Raw genomic sequence first — 22312 nt, forward strand, 5'->3', positions numbered from 1 at the left:
TATGCCATACATACTGGTTTGGGGTTTTGGTTTTTTTTTTTTTAGATTAAACAGCACAAAACTACTTTTCATACAAAAAGCTGCATTTGGAATACCAGCAAGAGCTCAGCTAGGTCTGCTGCCTGGCATGGAGGCAATAACCTCTAAAACCAGCTGTGCCCTGAGCTCCCAATGTGCTCCTGTCTCAGAGCTGCTAGCTAACACAAAGGTGCAATGCAGACTTCCAAAACCCTGCAGGAAGCAGGAGCCACTGCTGGTCCCATAGGAGCTGGCTGGGGTACCTTGTCTCCCATTGAGCAATGGCTTGCACGTCCCACCAAGTTTAGGCAAGATGTGAATCTGTCCCTCTTAGCGTAATCACCTGCCTGACACATCTGCCCAGGTCTGACCTATGCAGTCAGCTAGATGTGACTTTGTGGTGTCCCTACAGTCCCCTGAGCTCACTGGTAAGCCTGTGTGCTCCAGAGCAGGCAGCCACATGCACACTTGGCTGCACTTGCTGCATGGAAACACTTTGTTGTTGAAGGTCGTGGAAAAGGGTTGGAGATACAAATATCTGAAATAAAATGCAGATGGCTGAATTGCATCTCTTGGTTTCAACTAACAACGACTTGGGTGAATGCTCTCTCTTAATGTGTGTGGACTTGACCACATCAACAAGTAGACAGTTGGGGTGCTGTATGTTTCCTCGAGGTCTGGCCCAGGTTGCTGCAGAAGGCAATACAGCTGCACTGTTTCCCTTCTGAGGACAACAATGCAGGACATTCCTCCTCTTTGCCTAGGGAAGTCCTACTAGTTCTTGTGCTAAGCCACTGAAGACTTTGCCCTGCCTATTTTTTTGGCAGAATCCCTTAATAATCATTCTTTCCAGCTTCCCTTCTTCACTCGCTAGCTAAGTACTTGCCATGTGCAGCTGTAAAAAGTTGTTTCCAAAGAGAAATAAATTGGAGCAAAGACTTCTGTAATTGGAGATGCAGAGGAGAGCAGAAGGGCGTTTTCACTTTGTTGACCTGGGTTCCTTTTATTTGATTTGTGGCATGCTTTAAACTAGTTCCCTTTATAAGAATTTGAGCCCACTTCTTTGTCCACACCTGTGGCACCTGTGTCCTCCCAGTCTTACGTCTAGTGGTACCAACTTGCCCTGTGTCCCTCCTGTGACCAGGGGATAATCAAGGCAGTCAGGAGTCAGAGTGCCCTGTGCTGATTCAGCAGCACCATGTCAGTACACTTGTGAAGCTACAAAAACATAAGACATCAGTTTATCAAAACCCTTTTATTATTATTATTATTATTATTCACTCAAAGAGATCAAAGGTGAATTTGGCACAAGATTTAAATTTCAAAAATTAAAAATTCTAAAATTAGCTTTAAAAGAAATTTAAAATATCCAAAGCACACATAGGCTTTGCTGAAACTTGTGCTTCTAAGAACAAAACTGTTTGTGGTGTTGGTTTTTTTTAAATTTCTGGTAAAGACAGAAAACTCTTCATGTCTCAGGCTTGGACAGGACATAAAATTAATTTCCCACTTCTCTCTGATTTTCCCCCCCAAAACCACATTATTAAATCTTGTAGTAAACCAACATACACAAATTCTAGTGTACAGGCAGAGCAGGGAATCTGAATTCCTAGAATGAGTTAGTCTTTCATGTAACATTAAATTTCTTTGAGTTTAAAAGAACCACAGACTGATGCAAACCAGAACTTGTACATCTATTAGATAACTGCCAAAACAAGTACAGAAGCATATTTCATAAATTAAATCTTCAGAAGCTAACTTTATTTCTAGGGGCTTTCAACTGAGCAATTAAAACCTTAGATTAGGTATGGACAGCTTAATTGTGTACGCTTTCTATAGGTGTTTAAATTGGCATCATGTGTTGCAGATGTGTGCTGTGTACTCAGATACATATGTGCAAATTTCATAGTCCCAGTATCAATGGTGAGTCTTCAGCTAAAGTGCTGGGGTAAAATCTAAACCTTCTGTTTCAATGTTATCTCACCTATAATATCTGTAAATATCTGTAATAGCATAAATATCTGTGTTTCCTAAATACTGAGTCCTGCTGCAAGTAGATGAAACTGCAAGATTTATGTAAAAATGGCTTTATAAAGCTATTTCAACTTGAATTTCTATTGTAGTTCTACTCTAGTAAATGAAAATGTAATTGCAGTCAGTCAACACTCTGCTTGGCTGATGATGGTATAAATATGAAGAATATTAGTATTGCCTGGATTTTACTCTTTGTATTTTGGCAGCTTATTTATGAAATAATTAAAATATCTCTTAGCTTTACCTTTCATTTCCAAGTGACTTTTGACATTTTTTCTTGCCAAAAGGCAGAATTGGAAATACTTAACAGAAAAATTCACCCTTGTATTACTCAGGATGTTTTCCAGATCGGACCAAATGGAAATTGTTGGTGAATAGGAACAGTGCATGAGCATTGCGAGTGACGTGCACACATGCAGACTCAGATGCTGAAAGCTAAGGTCTCTCCTGTTAACACATGGAGAGGTATTCAATGCACTGTGAGTTAGATTTTTACAGCTTCACAAAGAGCCAAACTAAATCCAAACAGAGGAGGCAGAATTTCAGGTTGGTCCTTTTACTGTTCCAGCTGTGAATGGGAGTCTGAACTAGCAGCCACAAGGGCAGCAGGCTCATTGCCTGACGCTCACTCTAGCAGCAGCCCACCAGTTCGACATCTCTCAGGGGTTTCAGTTCAGGAGGACAATCTGGAGCTCATGTCCAGACTGGCCAAAGAGTGAAGGTATGTCCAAGCATCTTCCTTGCTTTGCTTCTCCATCCATCCCTCTGGTTGGCCCCTGGCTTGGAGGTGACCTTCTGCATGGTGGTCACCAAACCACTAATTTGCTCTGGAACTGCTCTTCCCAAGAAGCAAGGCTAGAGCAGGAGGTCTTCTGCAGGGTTTCTTTATGTGTTTCCTCTAGGTAGCAATTAATTTCACCTGGTAACTGGTCTTGGAGGCAGTGAAGTGCTGGTCAGCTCTGAATAAAGCATGTGATATATTTAGTGGTTCAGTATCACAAGAGGCAGTTCTCAGTCTTCCCTGCTGCTAGTCTGCTTTAGGCCTATAGCTTCAACTGGTAGCCCTTATCATTTATCACAAAGATTCACGTTAGTACTTTTGCACTACATCTTCCTCTGGTAGAAAACTTCCTAGGTCTGCAGTGAAACTACAGCACTTCCTATCAGCTGACATATATTTTATTTAGAAATTCAACTTTTAAAATGAAGCTTTTCTTGCTGTAGTAATAAAGGCAGTGGATCAACACAGTTAATATTGGTATTTTTAAAATCTATGGTTTTTAAAATAGAGAAAATTATGGTCTGATTTGGTAGGTTTCATATATAATACAAAGAACCAAACAATATGGAGATAATGGCAACCTTCAATCTACTTAATGGTTATCTGGTCTGTTAGTTTTGCACAAGCCATCTAAAGACAGGTTTTGAGTTGTCTTGTTGGACAATTTTTAATAGCAGTAATGTATTGCTGCTTCTACCTATTTCTCTGTAGCAAGCTGCAGGAGAAGGTTCTTGCTGCATTCCAACCAAGCAAATAATCTGGCAGTACAGGAACATAACATTTTGGACTTGTTTTTGATATGGATTAGAACAAGATATCATTTGCCAGTACTGCCAAGATATTAGGTGATCATGTAAATTCGCATGTGAAATAATGTGTTCTCAGTAGCACTGTCACTTTTCTTTGTTGCTTTTAAGTGCATTCATTTCAAACCAAAATATGTACAATAGGATATTTTAAGATGAAAATTAATCTCTTATCCTTAAGTCACCTTTGTCTTATTTGGGTTTTGTTGTTGTTTTTTTTTGGGGGGGGGTTATTGCTTTGGACACAGTTTTTAAAGTTTTGTAGACCCTTTGGAAAAGATGATCACCTTTTGGCCACAGTGTCTGAGTAGTTTGGGGTGAGCTAAGGTTGGCTCCAACATGAAGAAGAGGCAATTGAAGTCTGGAGTTTGGGGAAGGAAGGGATTTCTTGATGAAGCAGACCCTCTGTTTTTTTCAGATTACTTTTTGCCTCCACTTTTTCCTCCCCTTTATTATTTCCATCCTGATTCTCAAATCTTTTCCACAGATTTGTTTTTACATTGCCGAGAACCTTTAAAACTAATTACTGAAACCATAGCAGCCCATCTGAAAGCTTTCTGAGACGCAGTATGAACTACACAGCAGGCCAAACCTCAGAGGGCAGAGGCCCTCTTCCAAGCAAGAACGGATACTGCAAGTTGCTTTGATTACTTGTGCAGTTGTCATCCAACTCCCTGCATGTGCAGATACCCAGTGTATGTTGCCCAGCTTCATGTACGTCAGGGTTTTTGGGCTTTGAAAGTGATACTAATTCTTAATTACTGCAAGTCAGATACTACATAAATTTGTGTAAGAGAGGTTCATTTTGTAGCTATTCTCAGAGGAGGATCTATGATAAAATGCCAGTCATAGTAAATACTGAAAACTCCTATATATGCAAAGTAATGGTATATTTTGTGTGTATTCATTTATAACTCAGTAAGCTGAAAAATTTCCATTGCTTTATTTGCAAACTTGCATTAATTCCTTTGGGAGTGTGAGTTATAAAAAAGTACTTGTTTTGTAACAGCCCAGCAGAGTTACAAAGAACTTTCCATGGCCACATTACTGAAATAAGCATTTAAATGGCAGATGAAATGGTATTTTATAGCTTTTTGTATCAGAGGTCAGAGAAGGTTTGTGAACACAGGGGATGCAAGTCATACGAAGAATGAGTCCTCGTTTAGTATCTAGTCAGCTTGTAAGGTCTGATGTGAGTTTCTGTTCAGTTTGTTGTCTATGAGCAGGGCACAGAGGGAAAGTTATGGGGAGTTTTTCAATAGGTCATGGTCCTTAGGGACGGATGACAGTATATCTTGCTGGTTGCTCTCTCCCAGTTCATGAAACAAGATGCCAGGAGTGCTGAACACTCTGTGCAGACTGTGGCAGTGGTCCTTGCCCCATCAGCCATCTGCATCCAAAAGATGCTGTTATGGGAGCCAGCACCAGTCTTGATAGCTGACTGTGACACTCCTCAAATTCATTACTTATGTGCAAATATGATTCAGTGCATCGCATATGATCTGGTTTAATGACTAACCCCAAGCTACAAATCCCTGCACAGCAGAGAACATCAAGGGACTTTGCAGGATGCGCTTTTCTTCATCTCTGTCTGATCATCCCAAACAACTCAAACACTTTCAGCAAAGTCATAAGATACAGTGGGTCTCATCCAGCCCTCTCTGCAAACTGGCCTGAGCCTTTCCATGAACTCTAATGAGAGTAAAATCAGATTCTCCATCTCCACCCACTTTAGTGGAGGTTTGGAGTCTCAGCACTTTGTAGCCTCAGATCATCCAAAATTAACTTTTGGTATGGAAAATAAGATTTATTTCTTTTCTTTTTAATTAAAATCTCTACCAGACCCGGTTGCCTGTTTCTTACAAAACTGATTTATGTGGCTTGCTGTGCTGAACTGAGGCTTTTATTGACAGTAACCTGGCTCCAAGGTGGTATTCTGAACTGCCTTTGGCCAAGCCGGCTGCCTTACATTACGCAGAACTGGGGCTGGGTTTTGTTTTGTTTTTCCCACACTCCAGGCAGATCAGTCTTTGATTGCTCCTCTAATGACAGGTATTTGAGTTACTCTCTAATTTATGTCGACACCTGGGCTGTAAAAACTCTAATGCACTCTTGCTTGTGTAGCTGCTCTTTCCCTGCTGACTGCCCAGGCCGCTTAACTTTCTGTCTGGGCTTTTGATGTGAAATCTGAACTAATCTCTGTGCACTGTAGTTTTTCAACATTCTTATAGGAATATTGCAATATTTACAAGAGAGAGGGATTGGAAAATAGTGCTTTAAATTCACTCCACGTGTCTGGCCCTTTACATGCCTCAGATTTCCCCTCTAGAGGTAGTCACTATTTTAATATTATTTTATAGAGGCTGGCTTTAGTAGAGCAGTCACAGTTTGCAGCATGTTTAGTAAGACTTGGTTGATTGCGATGAAGAAAACACTTTGTGTTAAAAAAAAGCCTATCTGAATGCTGAAATCAATTGAATTCTAAACCTACACCTACTGAGAAGTAAATACTCTGGCAGTGTGTGAGATCCTTGATCCTTTTCTGTAGGCCTTCACTGTAGTAAAATGCTTTTGACTGCAGCTTTGTATTGTCCCATTGGTCAGAAGTGAAAAATAAGTGGTGTTGCACAGGTGACAGTGTTATTAATCTACTGCCTGGGCATGGAGAGGATGCAGTGTGGGGTGCCCCAGAGCTCCCCTGATGTAACCTGTGGCTCTAAACAGGCTCTTTTCATCCCAGCCTCAGAATTTGCAGAGGAGCCCCTCTCCTTATAGCCACTGCTGTGAAGGGGACCTGTGGCACACGAGTGGGCAGCCATGGTCAGCAGAAGCCCACCAGCAAAATCCCAGGGTTCACTCACCAAATTTGGTTCTTATGACTTTGTTCCTCACTGGCTGAAAGTTGAAACAGCTCAGAACAAACCCCATTCAGACTAATTTCTGATACTTCTTGGCCTTTTATGCCGTAAAACAGTGGAGGGAAGGGGGAAAAAATCCTCTAGACTTCTGTCAGTTTGATTCAAATGGCAGAATGGCTTTCATGTACATAAACAAGAGATCACTGCTGTGACATCCTGGAAAAAAAGAAATATGGAGCAATAAGTGGAAAGGCAGGGACAATAATGTGAACAGAAGTTATTTCCTATGGTAATAAGCTGGGGGCTCTGAGGGCCAGCTCCTGCCTTTCCGCCTCTGGGTCACCAGGTGTGGGAAGCATCCCTTCCTGCCCTGCCTCTGTGGGCTGCCTGCCACCATCAGGCCAGGAATGACCCTGTCCAGTCAGAGAGCTGAGCAGTACTGTGATGTGAGGATAAGCAGGTGGGAAAAGTCCTGTTCTTCAGGATTTATTCCAACCTAATGCAATACTTTCTGTTCTGATTTAGGGCTGAATAAGCAATACTCGGAAATCTTTAATTTCTGAAGCAGGTTGTTGGCCCTACCAACAGCTCCTATAGCTTAAGATGGCTCAAGTTTTGGAGAGAAAGCTGTGTAGTGAAGTGCATGGTGCTGAGCTGCCACATGACACTGAGTGATCACCCCTGCAAGTAATGAGACACTGGAAAAAGCAGCCTATCAGAGAGAACTCTTGGGCTGTGTATTAGGGGCGGTATTTTGTGAACACAAAGGAATAAGGCAAGGGAACAAGATGTAGAGAGATATCAGGTCCTTGTTGCCCAGGGTATGTTGTCCCTCAGCCTCCCCAGAGGATCATAACAAGGGTCCCTTTCTTTAGGGCTGCACGCTGAGGTTGCCCCCAGGCTGGGTGAATCCCTTGTTGGCTGTGTCAGGCAGTGTGCCTAGGATAACACATCCTTGTGTGTTGTTTCAAGTACTCGGGTTGACTAAAGGCTGCCTTGGACGGTAGGTGATTGTATATTGCAGGCAGCTGTGCTATGGACAGCTGAAGTAAGAGCTCAGGCACAAACAGCTTGGTCCTTAACCATCACTCCTGCTTAGGAGAGAGGGTGCAGCTGTTTGCTGCAGACTTTTCTTTGTGGAGGGGCTGGGGAAGGGCTTTTCATCCTTGGCAGGGAGGCAGGAGTGGGGAGGGAGCCGTAGGAGGTTGTAGTGTCCCAAGCTGTGTCCTCCTGTCCTGAGGGCTGGGATGCAGGCCAGCAACTGTAGATTTCTCTGCTGTGTTTGGCCGCAGCCTCCTGCTGAGGAATGACAGACACATGCCTGTTTTAAAGCACCACAGAGACTCCCTCCATGGTGCCCAGTGCAGGGGATTTGATCCAGATGTCCTTTGCAGGGCTGAGGTCCTGCTTCTCAGGGCAGGGTTGCTGTGGCAGGGGACGTGAGACATTTCTCAGGGCCTGAGCAGACAGGAGTATTCCTGTACATCCTCTGAAAACACTGGCTGAAAGAAGTTATAGAACCTGGATTAGATGGAAGCAATTTCTGTTTTCGGTGAGTCAGAGATGCTGTCTGCTGTAGTGTATTTGCTCTTACATTTTCAGCTCTTCTCAACATCCAAACACTTAAACTGACAAAAAGCTTTGCTGCTTCCAAGTAGTGACTACATTGGTGACTCGGGGCAGTACTTCTAAGCCAGCCATTGCCTGTGATCCTCTGCATATTTTGCAAAATATGTCACTGAAAATAAAAAAACTGATTTTAAAATACTTGGATTAAAACAACATTCTGACACCATAGTGGCCTATTTCTGCGCTGCAGTCTTCCATGGATGCAGCACTGCTGGATTTTCACCATGTAACTCCTGGTTGACTTTGACAGATGAGGTTTGCTGGATGCAACTTGCTGTGGACCATGAGTGCACCTGGCTGTTAGGGCGCTTGGTGCCCTGCGGTTGTGTGCTGGCTCAGTGGTCTTTTGTCACCAACACCCACAGTAACCTGCTTTGTTACTGTTTTCCTGTGATGATAAGAAGTAGATCAAAAGTGTCTGGGGGGGGATTAGGCTCTGGGACGTTGCCCAGTGTGAGCTGTAGCCAGTGCTGCCTACAGGGTCACTGCATTTTGGGTGCTTGGGGGTGAGGGACATGAACATGAGGGGTGGAGAAAGATGGAGATGCAATATGGTTGTGTCATGGTTTAAGCCCAGCAGGGCACAGATGCATGGGATAACATGCACAGAGACAGAAAAGCATCTCACGGTACCCTCTCATTTCTTCTAACTAGTCTTTGTTTGCTGTTATGGTTATTTCTCTTACTGCTCCTTACTAGCCCCCAGCACCTGCACCTGTCACATAGCTCAGTTAAGCTGCAGTAAAAGATGAAAAGGTAACAGATTAGAACTCAGTAATTTATTGAAAAGGGTATGTGTAAAACAAAACAAATGTATCATCTCTTTACAGCCTAAGTAGGGCTGAAAAACTGCTCACTGTAATACTGCCTTGACATGTGTTTCTAACCCAAAACTGCCCCCTGCACTCCTGCCAGAGACCTCCAGGCTCTTGCCTTCCTCTTCACTCCTGCTTGGCCCCTGACTGCAGCAGGATGGTGTTGCATCCCCCAAGCTAGTCACTGCCACTTATGTAAAGGTGCAGCTCCCCGTGGCAGACCTTCCTGTTATTGCCAGCTCCTCAGGTGGGGCAAAGTCCTGGGTTGGTGCCACATAGACCTCATCTGCATTATACATGTGCCCATGAAAGAAGCCTATCATCTATCACCCCTCCAAGGGCTGTTTGTGAAAAGAGAAAGGATGCTCTGACTCCGGAGTCTAGGGCAAGAGCTCTCCAGCATCGCTGGTGTCAGCCACTCTGTGCCCTGGCATTTTGTGTAGGGGGTGGTATTTTTCAGCCTGCATGGGAAGTCATACTCAACCACTCATTTCAGGTACTGGGGGGAGCTTCTTGGAAATGTGGAAAGTCCCAAATAAAGTTGGCTTCCTCTCTCTGGCAGTTGCAGCTCCCCAAAACTTCCCTGGGCCTCATGCATCTGAAGTAACTTCTCTTGGTCTCTCTTTTGGCTGTCCAGCTCTCTGCAAGTGGTTTTAAGGGTGAAACATTACTACCTCCTTCTGCTACTACAGCTTCCTGCAGACAGGATAGGACAAGTTGCATTCTCACACCCTTTTAATGCCCTTTCTCAGGCCACAGAGTCTTGTACTCCCTGCAGCAGGAGTATTGTTTCAGCCATAAACCATCCTTAAAAGACCAGGCACTGATGTTAAAGGACCTGAAAATACTGAGAGCAACACTTGGTGTCACTTTCTTCCTCTGGAGCTCCTAAGCTTCAAAAAGTTTACCTCAGTTAGGAGGAGGAAAATTCGGGCTCTCTTGCTGAATATAGATAGTGTGGTTATACAGCAGCCTTCCTGTGCCTCAGTTAAAACTTTTATCAGGTTACTTTAGTGCACGTCAAGCTATTCACTCCTAAGTATTCTTTATTCACCCTGTAGGAGAATCCTCCTCTTCAGTATATTCAGGGATTTACTGGCATGGTGCTGCATGGGAGGAATGTCTTCAGCATCTTCTAGAGCTCTCATTCCCACCTTTCCACACTCCCTCACCAACTCTCTTGGTGCAGACAGCCCCTCTGGCCTTCAGAGGATACAGTGGTGGAACACAGGACATGAAGACTGACTAATGGCTCAGATCCACCATGGAGAGTGGAAGCAGAGGGACCTGAACAAGTTCCATGACATCATGGAACCATTTTTTATCAACTGGTTTAATAGCTCTGTACTCTGTTAAAAAAAAAACAGCTCATGGAAAACTACTGTGGTCTGTATGAAAGTGATTTTAAAGGATCTTCCAGCTCCTCTGTACTGTGTTTGCAGTCAGTTGTCCTTGGTGAAGCACTTGGGGACCTGGCCCAATGTCTCAAATTCAGATTTTTAGAAGTTTTACCTTCTTTCCTTAGCAGGGAGTAAGGCATTTTGGAAGAGCTAGGTCAGTCCTGCTTTGGAATTTAGGCCCTTTTCCATAGACAGCATTTTAATTGGCAACTTCAGGGTTTCCCCCCCTTAAGTTGTATCAGTTCTATGTTATTTCTATAGCTGTTTGTTCCTTCCTCTTTTTTTTTTCTGCTTGGAAATTAATCATGCAGGAAATGATTAACCACAGAGAGCTGTCTGTTTGCCTCTGACTCAGTATGTTGAAGAGGGGGCACCTCGAAGCAGCCCAAAATGGCTGACTAGATGCAAACAGTGTACTTGCAGTCCAGTTGTTTGCAATGTCCATACCACATTAAATGTCACATTTCCTTTTAGCATTTGTAATGCTCCTGAAATTATTTCTGAAGTACCAAAGTAAATCCAAAATATCCAAAGTTTGTGTTTCACTGAGTTCAGTTTAAAGCCACTTCTGCCTGTTACTCTTCAGGGATTACTCCATGGAAAAGGGGGCTCTTTGCAGGATGCTTTCCTCTGTTTTGCTTTTAAATTTAAGTTAGTTTTTATCATGGTGTTGCATATTGTAATACTTTAATACCGTTTCTGATAGTAGCTTGCAAAAGGCAGGTATTGCTTATACAGCTCTGATGGTATGGTTTACCTGGGGGTAGGGGGGTGGGCAGCTCTGCGGCATCTCCTTTGCCAGCGGCTGCGGCTGGCGGTGTGCGCTCCCCTCTCGATAAGCCTGCAGGGAGGCTGCCCTGGCATCGGCACGGCGCAGGGCGAGTGCGAGGGCTGCGGTGGGATGCCTGCTCCTGGCGATGTCAGCGCCCACCGGGGCTGGACCCCCAGAGGAAAGCGCGGTGAGCACGGCGCCTGCCGCGCAGCGGGAGCGCAGCTGCCGCCCTGCTGCCAGCTGTGGAAGTCCTCCCCTCTTGCTGACAATACCGCCCTTTGTGCTTGTGGCTCAGGGGCCGGCGCTACGGTGTATGCGTGCGGATTAGTTACCGTAATCCTTTCTGCGGCACCACCAATGCTCGTCTCGGTATAACGTTTCCATATTGGATTCCTAAAAGCTGTGATAATTTATTGCCTAGAAAATATGCAAGAACTTAGAAACCCAAATGGCCTGGGTTGCAAAGGACTGATAGGACCCTTCAGCCTTACTCTTTTGGAATTGGCTCCTTTTCAACACCCTGCAGCACTGAGTGTCATAAACCACTTGGTTGTTAAGAAATTTGGTAGGTAAAATTTATTACTGAGTGGATCAGTTACTGTTTCAGGCACTTTATAGTGTCAGCTGTTAGAAAATGAACATAATGTCCATTTCTTAAACCCAGGTCTTTCCCACTGACCAGGAGCAAATAATGAGTCTATTGTTGATGTGCAGGACAGTAACCAAAGCCTTCCTCTAATTGTAAAGTTACACTTACATCTTAGGACATCTTTATGCTCTGTGCAACACAGCTATCCTGAGAATTAATGATGAACAGAGCAGCTGCAGAACTCAAGTTCACTGTTGTGCTGACTCAGCTGCTTTGCTTCTGCAGCCTGAGAGGTGCTGCTCATCCCCGGGTTAGCCCCAGCACTGCACTGTGCTGTGTGGGCAAGCCCCCCCTTGCTGCATCTCTTCAGTACGTGATTATTTTTCCTACAGGCTTAGAGTGATCAAATGGTAAAATCCAGTGACACCCTTCTGCTTACAAAAAGTCAGGCAAAGAAACAGACTGTACAAAATCTAGCAGCCGAACAGCAAGGGAGAATTAGAGCTTCAGAGGTGCTGTTTCTTGCTGAAGAGTTTCAGCTTGAGCTTCTGAAATTCTTTCTCAGCAGCAGGAGTGGAGTCAAGAGAGTGACAAAAGTACTAGGGAAGCAGTGTTGTAACTTCTTTTAAGCTAAAATTTAACAAACTGGGGTATTTTACTGGCTCTGTAAAATGTACTTTTGTGTGGGGGCACACAGGTTCAAGTCATGCCGTATGATCTCTTTTCTGATGGCTCCTAAAGGAGCTGTGTGCTTTAGAACCTCATGAATAAACAACTCTGTGGGATGCTTGCACTAAACTTCAAGCCATTCCTACCTGAGTATGGCCTAATACAGAAGCTTGTCCTGTGCTTCCAAAATGTCATTTTCCAGACCCTGCTGGTAACTGCCCTGGGTGCTATAGGGTTTGTTCAGCAGTAGCTTAATGATATACTGATAGTGGGTAGCTGTGTCTTCTCCTGTCCTGTTGAGAAAGCCCTTTAGTACCAGAAGAGGTACTAGCTAATGTGGAGTTGGTGACTACAGGTACATCAGAGGGTATCATCCCACTGTAAGATGGCACAGGGAAAGAGGGGCACTCAGTGCCTTCCTTTGCCATACCTCCTTGTGATTAATGTGTGCAGAGAGGGATTTGGAGAGGCTGTCTGTGAGTAGTGTCTTCTCTTTGGAAAACTCAGGCTTTGAGTGTTACCTTGCTTCCCCTCTGTCCCTGCCAGTTGCTTAAGAAGCTGATCTAAAACAACCCAGTTAAAAGGGCAAAGAAAAGTAGAACAGAACAGCACAAGCATGCAGAAAGCAATCACTTAACTGACAGGGAGGTAGACAAGTTAGGGCATTTGCACAAACACTGGCTCACTTGCTGCAGTTAGTTCTGAGCTGCCTTAAGGAATTAATTTACAAGCCTGATATTAAACCAAACTTTATTCTGCCTACGCCAGAGACTTTCCTGTGTCACAGAGTGCCAAGGAGACTCGCAGCACATTATCCTGACTTGTTTGGCCTCTTCTCTCAAAGCAGTGCAGAGAGGAGAATTTCTCTTCTCTTTTTAATCAGTCGAAGGAGTTAAAACCTTGGTGAAATAGCCTAATGGCACAGTTACACTAAAGACAACTGCAGCTGTGAAAAGACTGTGTTAAGAAACAGGATGGTTGTGGTCTGCTGTAAGAAATAATTTTCCTGTTGACTGTTTTTTCAAGCAGGAAGCTGCAGAACAAAGCAGCATTAGTCTTGGTGCTTTTAATAGGATTCAGATTGCAAATATTGTGTTTAGGATAAGCAGATCGGGAAAGGGATAGGGCTTTGTGCAGAGTTTTATGCAACAACCTACAGCTAGCAACGTGGAAGACGCGAATGTAACTGAATTCAAGCAGCTGCTCTGAATGTGAAGCTGGTGCTTCCCTGGAGACGCACAGCAATGCACCAGAGGACTGATGAGCGCACGCCGGTCCGTTTGCAGGGCTTTGCAAGCGCATGTGTTTGCACCGTGCGGCGTAGGCTTGGCTTCGCAGTTTCCTCTCTGTCTGTCAGTCGGTCTGTCTGACCAGCAACTTCCCCTCGCTCTTTCACAGTCACTGGAAAGAGAGACAGCTTCTGCAGTAAGAGAGACGAGAACCCACAGGCACTGGAGACAATGGTGGTACCACACTCCACTTTAAACTCCGTGGGTTTTAATAGATAGGCAGCTGGAGCTTGGGGGTATGTGTCTGGCTCCTTTCCACACACTTTCTCCCCTACAGATTTTAGACAAAGTCCATTAAAGCCTTATTTTAGGAAAGGTTTCTTCTGAGGAAGGCAGCTCAGCAACTATTTTTGAGGGGAGGAGTGGGGGTTACAGCTGTATTCTAATTCTTTCAAAGCATGAGCATCTGACAAGATAAATCTGTACTTCTAACCATTTTTTTTCCTCTTATCATGGATCATCTCAGACTTTGTAGGTGGTGACTCACCCTGAACCCTCACTGCAAATGCCATTTTGTTCCATTCTAGACATTTTCCTAATGCTCATTTAAACTGTAGAGGGTACTGTACCTACCATGAAGTTGTTTTGGCAGATACTGTGCTACTACAGTTCTCCTTGGGTTTATCAAAAACAACTGAGTGACTTCAGGAAGTGAGAGCTCTGTGTTTTTGTGAATAACCACCATGGGGACCTCAGCTGTCAGCCTGGGGTTGTCTTGAGAATAACCCTTATTCCTGTTCCCACTGTGTTTACCTGTCTTGTGCAAATATCATATAAATGGTGGTAAATCAGTGTTACTGAAGCTGGCTCAGGTGAATGGGCAAGAGCGAAGGACATGCTGAAATGCCACATCACCATTAGAAAAGCCCTGGAGCATCTGATAGGCAAAGTTCCAGTGAGCAGTGTGCCAAAATGCTACAAAAAGCCCTTGTGACTTGAAAAATAATTCCTCGATGCTTGTCCTTCCTGCTTTTTTTTTTTTTTTTTTTAACTTTTAATGTTTTTGTTGCAAAGAAAGTTCCACATCTCTGGTGTGTCCCCCCTAGAATTGCCCTGGGTTGGAAGTTCTGCTTGGGGTGCCAAAAAGAGGGAGCGTGGTCTCCAGCCAGGGAGGTCAGGGAAAGCTGAGGTTTGGCAGCCAGGCTTTTCCCTCTGCAGCAGCCTGCAGCTGAGAGGCCGGGCTGCCTGCTTTCCTCCCCTGGGGAAGTGCACACAGCATTACTGTGTGTGCCGCTCCTGAGGAGGAAGGTGAGGATGGAGTGTGGAGTCTTCAGAGAAAGAAGGAAGAAGCATGAGTGTGTGCATGGGGGGTGGATCTTCCAGACATTTAAGGGCTTTAAAAGCACCTCTTTTTGAGTGTGATCTTAAAGGGATAATGTCTTCTTGATGCTATACCTATGGGGTTATCCTGAAGTACTTCCACAGGAACAAGATTGTTGGGGTAAGCAGAGTTCAGTTTTATTACTGCATTTTTGTGCATTGCCATAGCAATACGTGGGTTGTGTATGTGTGCAAAACTGGATGTGTATGTCTGTGAGTTTGTGTGGCAGCAGAGATCATATAGGGGGCCCCCATTTAAGGACATAGCTGCTCTCCATAGAATGAAACATTAAGTGCTTCTTATTTAGATTTATTAATCTCTGAGCCTTGTGTGTTTCTGTGTTTTGCTGTGCAGGTTTCTTAGGAAGACCAGACAGAACCCAGCCTTCCACCATGCCTGTGCCACCCCCTCCAGCTCCCCCTCCACCCCCAACACTGGCCTTGGTAAGTTTTACAGGAGGTAAATGTACCACATACACTGTCCTCTGTTGCCTCTTGTCATATCCAGTGGGGTGTCCAGAGGCACTGAGGTGTGGCTGAGGGTGCGAATGGTATCTGGGGAAAGCTCTCCAACATTTTGTTTACGGTTCGTGTTTGATCCTACAAAAGGGATCATCACTTCCACTCGCTTCCAGTGCCCATATGTATGTCACTAACCTCACTGACTCTCCATCCTTCTCTTTCTGTCATACTGGTTCTTAGCCAGGACAGCTCCCTCAGCCTACTCAACCTCTTAGTGCTCTACCAAGCAGATTCCTGAAGAGGCCAAAGTCCACTCTCCGGAACTCCCGGGTAGCGAGTTTGCTGCACTCCCTCCTCACTGCCCTAAGGATTTCAAACTCCACCATTTCATGGTCACTGATCTTGACTTTAAAAAATGTGAACTCCCATAAGTGTTCTGTTTCTGGTGAATAGTGTGGGTTAGAATAGCACCAGTGTGTGTGGGCCTTGGGTCAGTATCAAGGCTAGCTACCTATACATCATTCACAAAATCATATGTGGTACGCTACCCATGCCGGTGCTGTTAAAACAGAAATTGAAGTCTCAAGAACAACTGTATTTGAGCAGAACTTTTAGCTGGAAGTCGACATATATTTTGCTTCCTCACTTTTATTTTGCAGGCAAATACTGAAAAGCCATCCCTAAGCAGGTCAGAACAAGCAGGGCGAAATGCTCTGTTGTCTGATATTACCAAAGGAAAGAAGCTAAAGAAGACTGTTACTAATGACAGGAGTGCTCCAATTCTAGATAGTAAGTATGATTCTGCGTGTTGGAGTTTCTCTATACACGAATGGGTCTACATATCTGAATGCACAAAATTGTTTTATATATTATCAGATAAACTGCCCTAAGAGAAGTATAAAATGCCAGAAGTTGGCATGCATAAATATAAACTGTGTTCATCATGGATTAAGTCAGTTGAGAAATCAAATACTGCTTATGAATTGTGATTGTTAATTTGTTTGCTTACTCTCATAAAAGCAGTTCTTTTTCTTGCTTAAATCACAAAACTATGCAAACCCTACCAGGAGCTCTGCTGAGGAGCTGCAGCAGACCAGGCAGACAAAACCGCTGTCGGGACTGAGGAGAGCACAGAGAATACAGTGTAATTTCAGACTCTACTGTTGCATAAACAGTATAAAAATGCAGGCACACTGGCATGACACTGATGGCTTGTTTATGGCCCCAGCACCATTCAAAGCAAAACCAGAGCCAGGAGCCAGAGCCCCACCTGTGTGTCCCTGGGCTGCACTGCCGTAGTTGTGCCGCTCCTAGGGTGACTCAGGGATGCAGGGATCTTTTTGGCTGAGCCTTGTTGCTCAGCCTGCCCCATGGTGCTGTGGCACAAGGCAACAGCTTCACTTATGGAGGGCCTGCTACGTCAGAGGAACAGCGTTTATTGCCTAGGGAGAAAAGACGCTTCTACAGATCGATGAGCAAACGTGATACAGCTCAGTCCACGTCTGGCCATGCAATTAGAGGCTGGATTGTGATGGGAAGATGATGAAGAAAGCAGGAAATGCCCAAAGGAGTGTGACCAAGTAAGATTCAGTCCTGCAGTCAGCCAGGTACTTAGTTTTTAAACATTTGATTATTATCTCTGAAAGCAAAGTACATGTTCTAGCTGTTGTAATAAGGTGGAGAAAAGCATCAAGGGGATTAAAGGAGGGGTAAACAGTGAGATAAAAATGATGCAGCCTATTGTTTACATGAATTAACAAATCGTGATGAAAGACTAAACCATAGTAACAACCTTTCTCCAGAGGTTCACACCCCATGTGAGTCAGAGCTGAACTGAGCTAACATGCTTAAGGAAAGAGAAGAACGGTATGAAACATTCTACCATGAACACATTCTTCTTCCTTTTTTCTGGGTGGGATTATTAGAAGTGCTCTTCATCCACATGTTTTAATTACATTAAAGTCAATGAAATTTTTACCCACCCAAAGCTGTGGAAATAGAAATGCCAGGAAATTAAGCAATTGATCCTCAGCCATGTAGCCTGGCATTTGAGAGCTGATTTCCACTGATATCTCAACCTGTGGGCCTGCTCATTTTGCAGTGGTGCTCTGAATAGGGCTCTTCCCTGCATTTGTAGTAGTAGAAACTCTTCCACTTTACATTTCTCGCAGCAGAAATATTGGCTTTAGACAAAAATGGGAGAGGAAGGGAGGCCAGATCAAGTAATTTCTGCCTATTGGAAAAATAACTAATGATTCTGTCACTGCATTTCTGGACCTACAGTAAAGTAATCAGAAATGCCACTAGGCTTTAAGTAGGTATGTTGAAACATCATCAATAGTGACAGGGTTCTGCACGTTCCCAGAAGACACCTCCAAGAGGAAGAACACTTCTATCTTCCTCCTTCCTTCCACATTTCCTGTGAGATTGCCCCGTGTCTCGGTTTGCTTATTGAGAAGTAGAAGGGAAGGAGAAGAGAGCAAAGGTATAAAGAAATGGCACGCAGCTACAAAGATGCTAACAAAGACAGCATGAGGTCCCATCAATGTCCATTCCTAATTCTCCACAGCAACTGTTTCTCTGCTTTCCAGTCCAGAGCAGACTAAAGGAAAGTGGTAGCTTAATAAAACACAGTGGCTATGTTTATTGCCACTTCTATCTTCCTCCTTCCTTCCACATTTCCTGTGAGATTGCCCCGTGTCTCGGTTTGCTTATTGAGAAGTAGAAGGGAAGGAGAAGAGAGCAAAGGTATAAAGAAATGGCACGCAGCTACAAAGATGCTAACAAAGACAGCATGAGGTCCCATCAATGTCCATTCCTAATTCTCCACAGCAACTGTTTCTCTGCTTTCCAGTCCAGAGCAGACTAAAGGAAAGTGGTAGCTTAATAAAACACAGTGGCTATGTTTATTGCACCACCTCTTCCATGGTGTAATAGATGGTAGCTATGACGATCCAACCTAAACAGGGACTTTGTGCGTTTTGAAAGCTTGTCCCAGCTACAGGCATTGCTCTAATGAAATAGATGACTCTGCAGGATTGGTCTTGCTTCTCTGCCTAACATAGGGATCTTTTTCCCAACAGAACCCAAAGGACCAAGTGGAGGTGGTGGCGGTGGCTTTGGAGGAGGTGGTGGTGGCAGCGGTGGGGGCTTTGGTGGTGGCGGTGGTGGCAGCTTTGGTGCTGGTGGACCGCCTGGCCTTGGAGGCCTTTTCCAAGCAGGAATGCCAAAGCTCAGATCTGCTGCGAGTCGAGATGCTGGTAAGAAAGACCTTGCAGTTCCAATGTGAAAAGTAGATGTGACATTGTTTAAAACCTTCATAGCACTGCAGTAAATTACCTGCTGGGTTGAAAAAGCCTTCAAATATCTTAGGCTCTTAGGAAATCACATTTTTCAGCTTGAATCTTGTTTTATTCTTAATACTAGATTTTATAAGGGAGAAGTGAGACGACTCTTCCCACCCGTCCTCCTAGTTATTGATGAAAACTAAAGATCTCTGCAATGTTGAATTTACCTGCAAAGTCCAGTCAGGCAGACTAGGTCCTGCCCTAGCTGTGAATGTGCAGGACCAGAGGTGGGGAGAGCATAAAAGGATTCCAGGTTAATTCTCCCTTGTGCACCAGGAAAAAGGATCTACTTTCCAAATGGAAAGTACATCTGCGTTAGCTCCACAACAGCATGATTTACCATGAAGAGAGTGCATGAGGCACCCCAGCTGGCTGGTATGCTGTACTTAGAGGCTTGTCCAGGGCGCGCACTGTATTCTTCTGGCTGGCAAAACTTCTATGCAAAGCCTCGTGCCCCTTGGAACAAAGGAGATATGGGGCCAGTGAGTTTTGCAAGGTTAAGGGTGTAGGATTTCACACTTGTGGAAGGAGGACTGGGCAATGGGGACTGTAGTGTGTTACAAACCTTACGTATTTTAGACTAATGCAAATTTTCAGCATGTGTACAAAACAGGCTCTCAGAGCCGGTATTTTCTATTGTGTCACAGCCTATTTTGGAAACCTGTAGTAATACAAAAGTTCCTGGCATCACAGAACAGTACTTCTTCAACTGCAAAGCTGGTTGCTTTTTTTTCTGATGTGCACAAGTACATCCTTGGATAAAAGCTACTAGAAAGGGCTGAAAAGAGCCTTTTGCTGCAGTGCAGCAATACTGCAAATACTATTTGAAAGCTAAGATTTCTTTGCTTTCAGGTTGATGATATCAAATACTTGTTCTTCACCGTTTCCTCCCTCCCTGTGTTACTGCTTACTGCACGATAGCTGTGTCAGTTGTGCTACCTTGAGGCCGCTTCGGTCTCTCACGAAGCCTTACCAGGATGTAACCTGCTCCTCTGGAGCCTTGGTTCCCCGGTGCCATCAAAAGTCCGCTAACTGTTCCTGCGTGCCGCGAAGGCGTGCGGGCACGCACATGCCGGGGCTGACCCCTCACTGTTTGCAGAGCGTTAGGACACAGCCCGTTAGGTAACCCTTGGACGAAGACCCTGTCCGACGTGTGCTGATGCCCCGTCTTGTGTCCACAGACGCCGGGGGAGCGCGCCCGCCCGCCCTGCCGCCCGGAGGCCGCCCCACAGCCGCCAAGCCCTTCACTCCGCCGAGCTGCCCGCCGCGCTTCCCTGGGCCGCCCTCGGGGCCGCGGACCTCCGCTCCCGAGCCGCAGAGGAGTCGCTTGCCGCCGCCGAGGCCCGACGTCGGCTCCAAGCCTGATGCCGCGCCGCCCCCGGTGCCCAGCACGCCGCGGCCCATCGCCTCCAGCCTGCACAACCGGGGCTCGCCGCCGGTGCCGGGCTTGAGCCGTCAGTCCAGCCTGGGACCCTCGCCCCCGCCGTTCCCGGGTAGCCGGAGCTCGGGGCCGGCCGGGTCGCTCCGGCAGCCTGGCCCCAGCGCGGCTCCCCCCTTCTCCGGCAGACCGCCGCTGCCGTCCACCCCGGGCCGGCCGTCGGAGGACAAGCCGCCGCCGCCGCCGCCGCCCCCAGCAGGGCACAGGCCGCCCGCCGCCCGGGACGCGGCCCTGCCCGTGCCGCCGCCGCAGAACAGCAAGCCGCCCGTGCCCTCCGCACCCCGGCCCAGCCTCGGCGCCCCGGCCCCCCCGCCGCCCCCCAGCAGGCCGGGGCCGCCCCCCGTCCCGCCCGTCCCCGTCGGCAGCGACGAGATGCCGCGGCTGCCCCAGAGGAACATCTCGCTGGGGTCCTGCCCTGCGCCCGGCGGCGGAGGAGGCCGCTCCGGACCCCTGCCCCTTCCGCCCAGCGAGAGGCCCCCGCCGCCCGTGAGAGACCCCCCCAGCCGATCAGGTAGGGCCGCTGAGGGTTCCGGGCTTGGCGGGGTGGGAGCGGAGGGATGAAGTGATGATGCTTTATGGAAGGGGAAAGGTCTCGGTTTGCCCAGCATTGGAGGGGCCCCTTGGAGCGTAACCCAAAATCTTCAGCCGCCCTGCCCCGCTGCAGCCCTGCAGGCGCTTCACCCTCTGTGACCCAGGAGCAGCATCGGTTAGCTTCGGCTAGGGCGTCGCTTATTCGCCACCTACGATTCACAGAAGTGCTGGAGAAGAGCGATGCGGCATGCGGCAGCGCCTTCCCCCGTGAGCTGCTGCCGTGCACGCACCTGCTTCGCAGGGGAAACACAAAGTGCTGCTAGGCGCAAGGGATCCTGCAGTTGGAAATGAGGGTTTATGAGCATCACGGTGCCTTAAAGATAGTCACTGTGCATCACCAGCCTGCTCACGTGTGCCTTTGCACATCGCAGCAACTTTCATTATAATTACTGTAATTAAAAAAGGGTTGCAAACAGGGGATTTCCCCATTAGGTTCTTTGATGCAAAGAGGCTGTTGTTTTATCTAGCTTCTGATAGGTGACAGCATTCGTCTTCCTGAGTCAACTAGTGTGAGTTAATACCATTCTCGTGAATGGAGGTTTGCAGAACCTGACCTTCTGCGTGTTGGCAGACACAAACGCTTACAGCCAAATACAAATTATTTTAATAAAAGGCCTGGTTGCTAAATGGAATGGCAGCTGTTGCAGGATGACTAACTTGTTACTTACCATGTGCAGATTTCAAATCAAACCATAAGAAACCTCTTCTGGGTTATTTCTTAACGTACCTTGTCCTCTGTGACAGCTGTTGTTCCTAGCATTTAAGAACTGCACGTCATAACTTAGCTCTCTTAATTCCTGATAGTTCTCCTGTTGGAGGTGAGAGAATTTAGGCACAAGCAGCCAGGCCCTGTAACATCAGGAAGGAAGAAGCATTGCGCAGAAGGCCATACTGGGAAGCTCCATAGAGCTGCCTTTCATTTCATCCTCTGGAAATAAAAATGTGGAATCATCTCAAACCTGCCCTCACAGAGAATAGAGATAAATGTCATGGGAGTTCCCACAGGTGACAGCCATCAGTGTTGTTTTCCAGCTGCTTGAACCAGTGCTGGTCCCTTATAGCACAGCACCTACAGCAGCCATGCAGCTACATGGCCCCAAGACCATGCTTTGTGTAGCTGGTTGCCACCCCAAAGGATGTCACAATGCCAGCACAGCCTGCAGTAAATAAAGCAGAGAAATCTTGTCACATTTGACTGGGAGCATGGATGAAAGTTGTAGAGAGTGTCTGTAATTAATCAGACACTTCCAAGAGCTGCTTCCCCTGCTTCCACTGGTGCTTTCCTGGTTGGCTCTTTTCTGAGGCAGATGGTTTTAGCAAATTTGCACCACCTCTCTGCTGGCTTAATAAGTAGAAGGAAGTTGTAGCAATAAATTATAAATGTAAATACTCCTGCAGCGGTTGAATGTAGATGATGGGGTTTAGGTAGGTTTAGAGAGAGCAAGCAAAACTATTCTGAAAGTTGCTAAGTGCTTCTCTCTCTTAGAAACCATT

General features: G+C 46.0%; 1 protein-coding gene across 4 annotated transcripts in view; it reads left to right on the top strand.

The window, feature by feature from the left end:
• The window catches only part of WIPF1 (WAS/WASL interacting protein family member 1), a 54903-nt gene that overhangs the window by 25010 nt on the left and 7581 nt on the right, over nucleotides 1–22312 (top strand). For all 4 annotated transcript variants that reach the window (XM_062615862.1, XM_062615865.1, XM_062615864.1 and 1 more), the window contains 4 exons: nucleotides 15336–15424; nucleotides 16102–16231; nucleotides 18526–18702; nucleotides 19971–20738. In XM_062615862.1, the coding sequence (XP_062471846.1) occupies nucleotides 15336–15424; nucleotides 16102–16231; nucleotides 18526–18702; nucleotides 19971–20738 (1164 nt within the window). The remainder of the gene's footprint in view (nucleotides 1–15335; nucleotides 15425–16101; nucleotides 16232–18525; nucleotides 18703–19970; nucleotides 20739–22312) is intronic.

Source organism: Pezoporus occidentalis, unplaced genomic scaffold, assembly GCF_034315485.1.
Source record: "Pezoporus occidentalis ecotype Australia unplaced genomic scaffold, CSIRO_AGI_Poc_V1 ctg184, whole genome shotgun sequence".
NCBI classification, from domain to species: domain Eukaryota; kingdom Metazoa; phylum Chordata; class Aves; order Psittaciformes; family Psittacidae; genus Pezoporus; species Pezoporus occidentalis.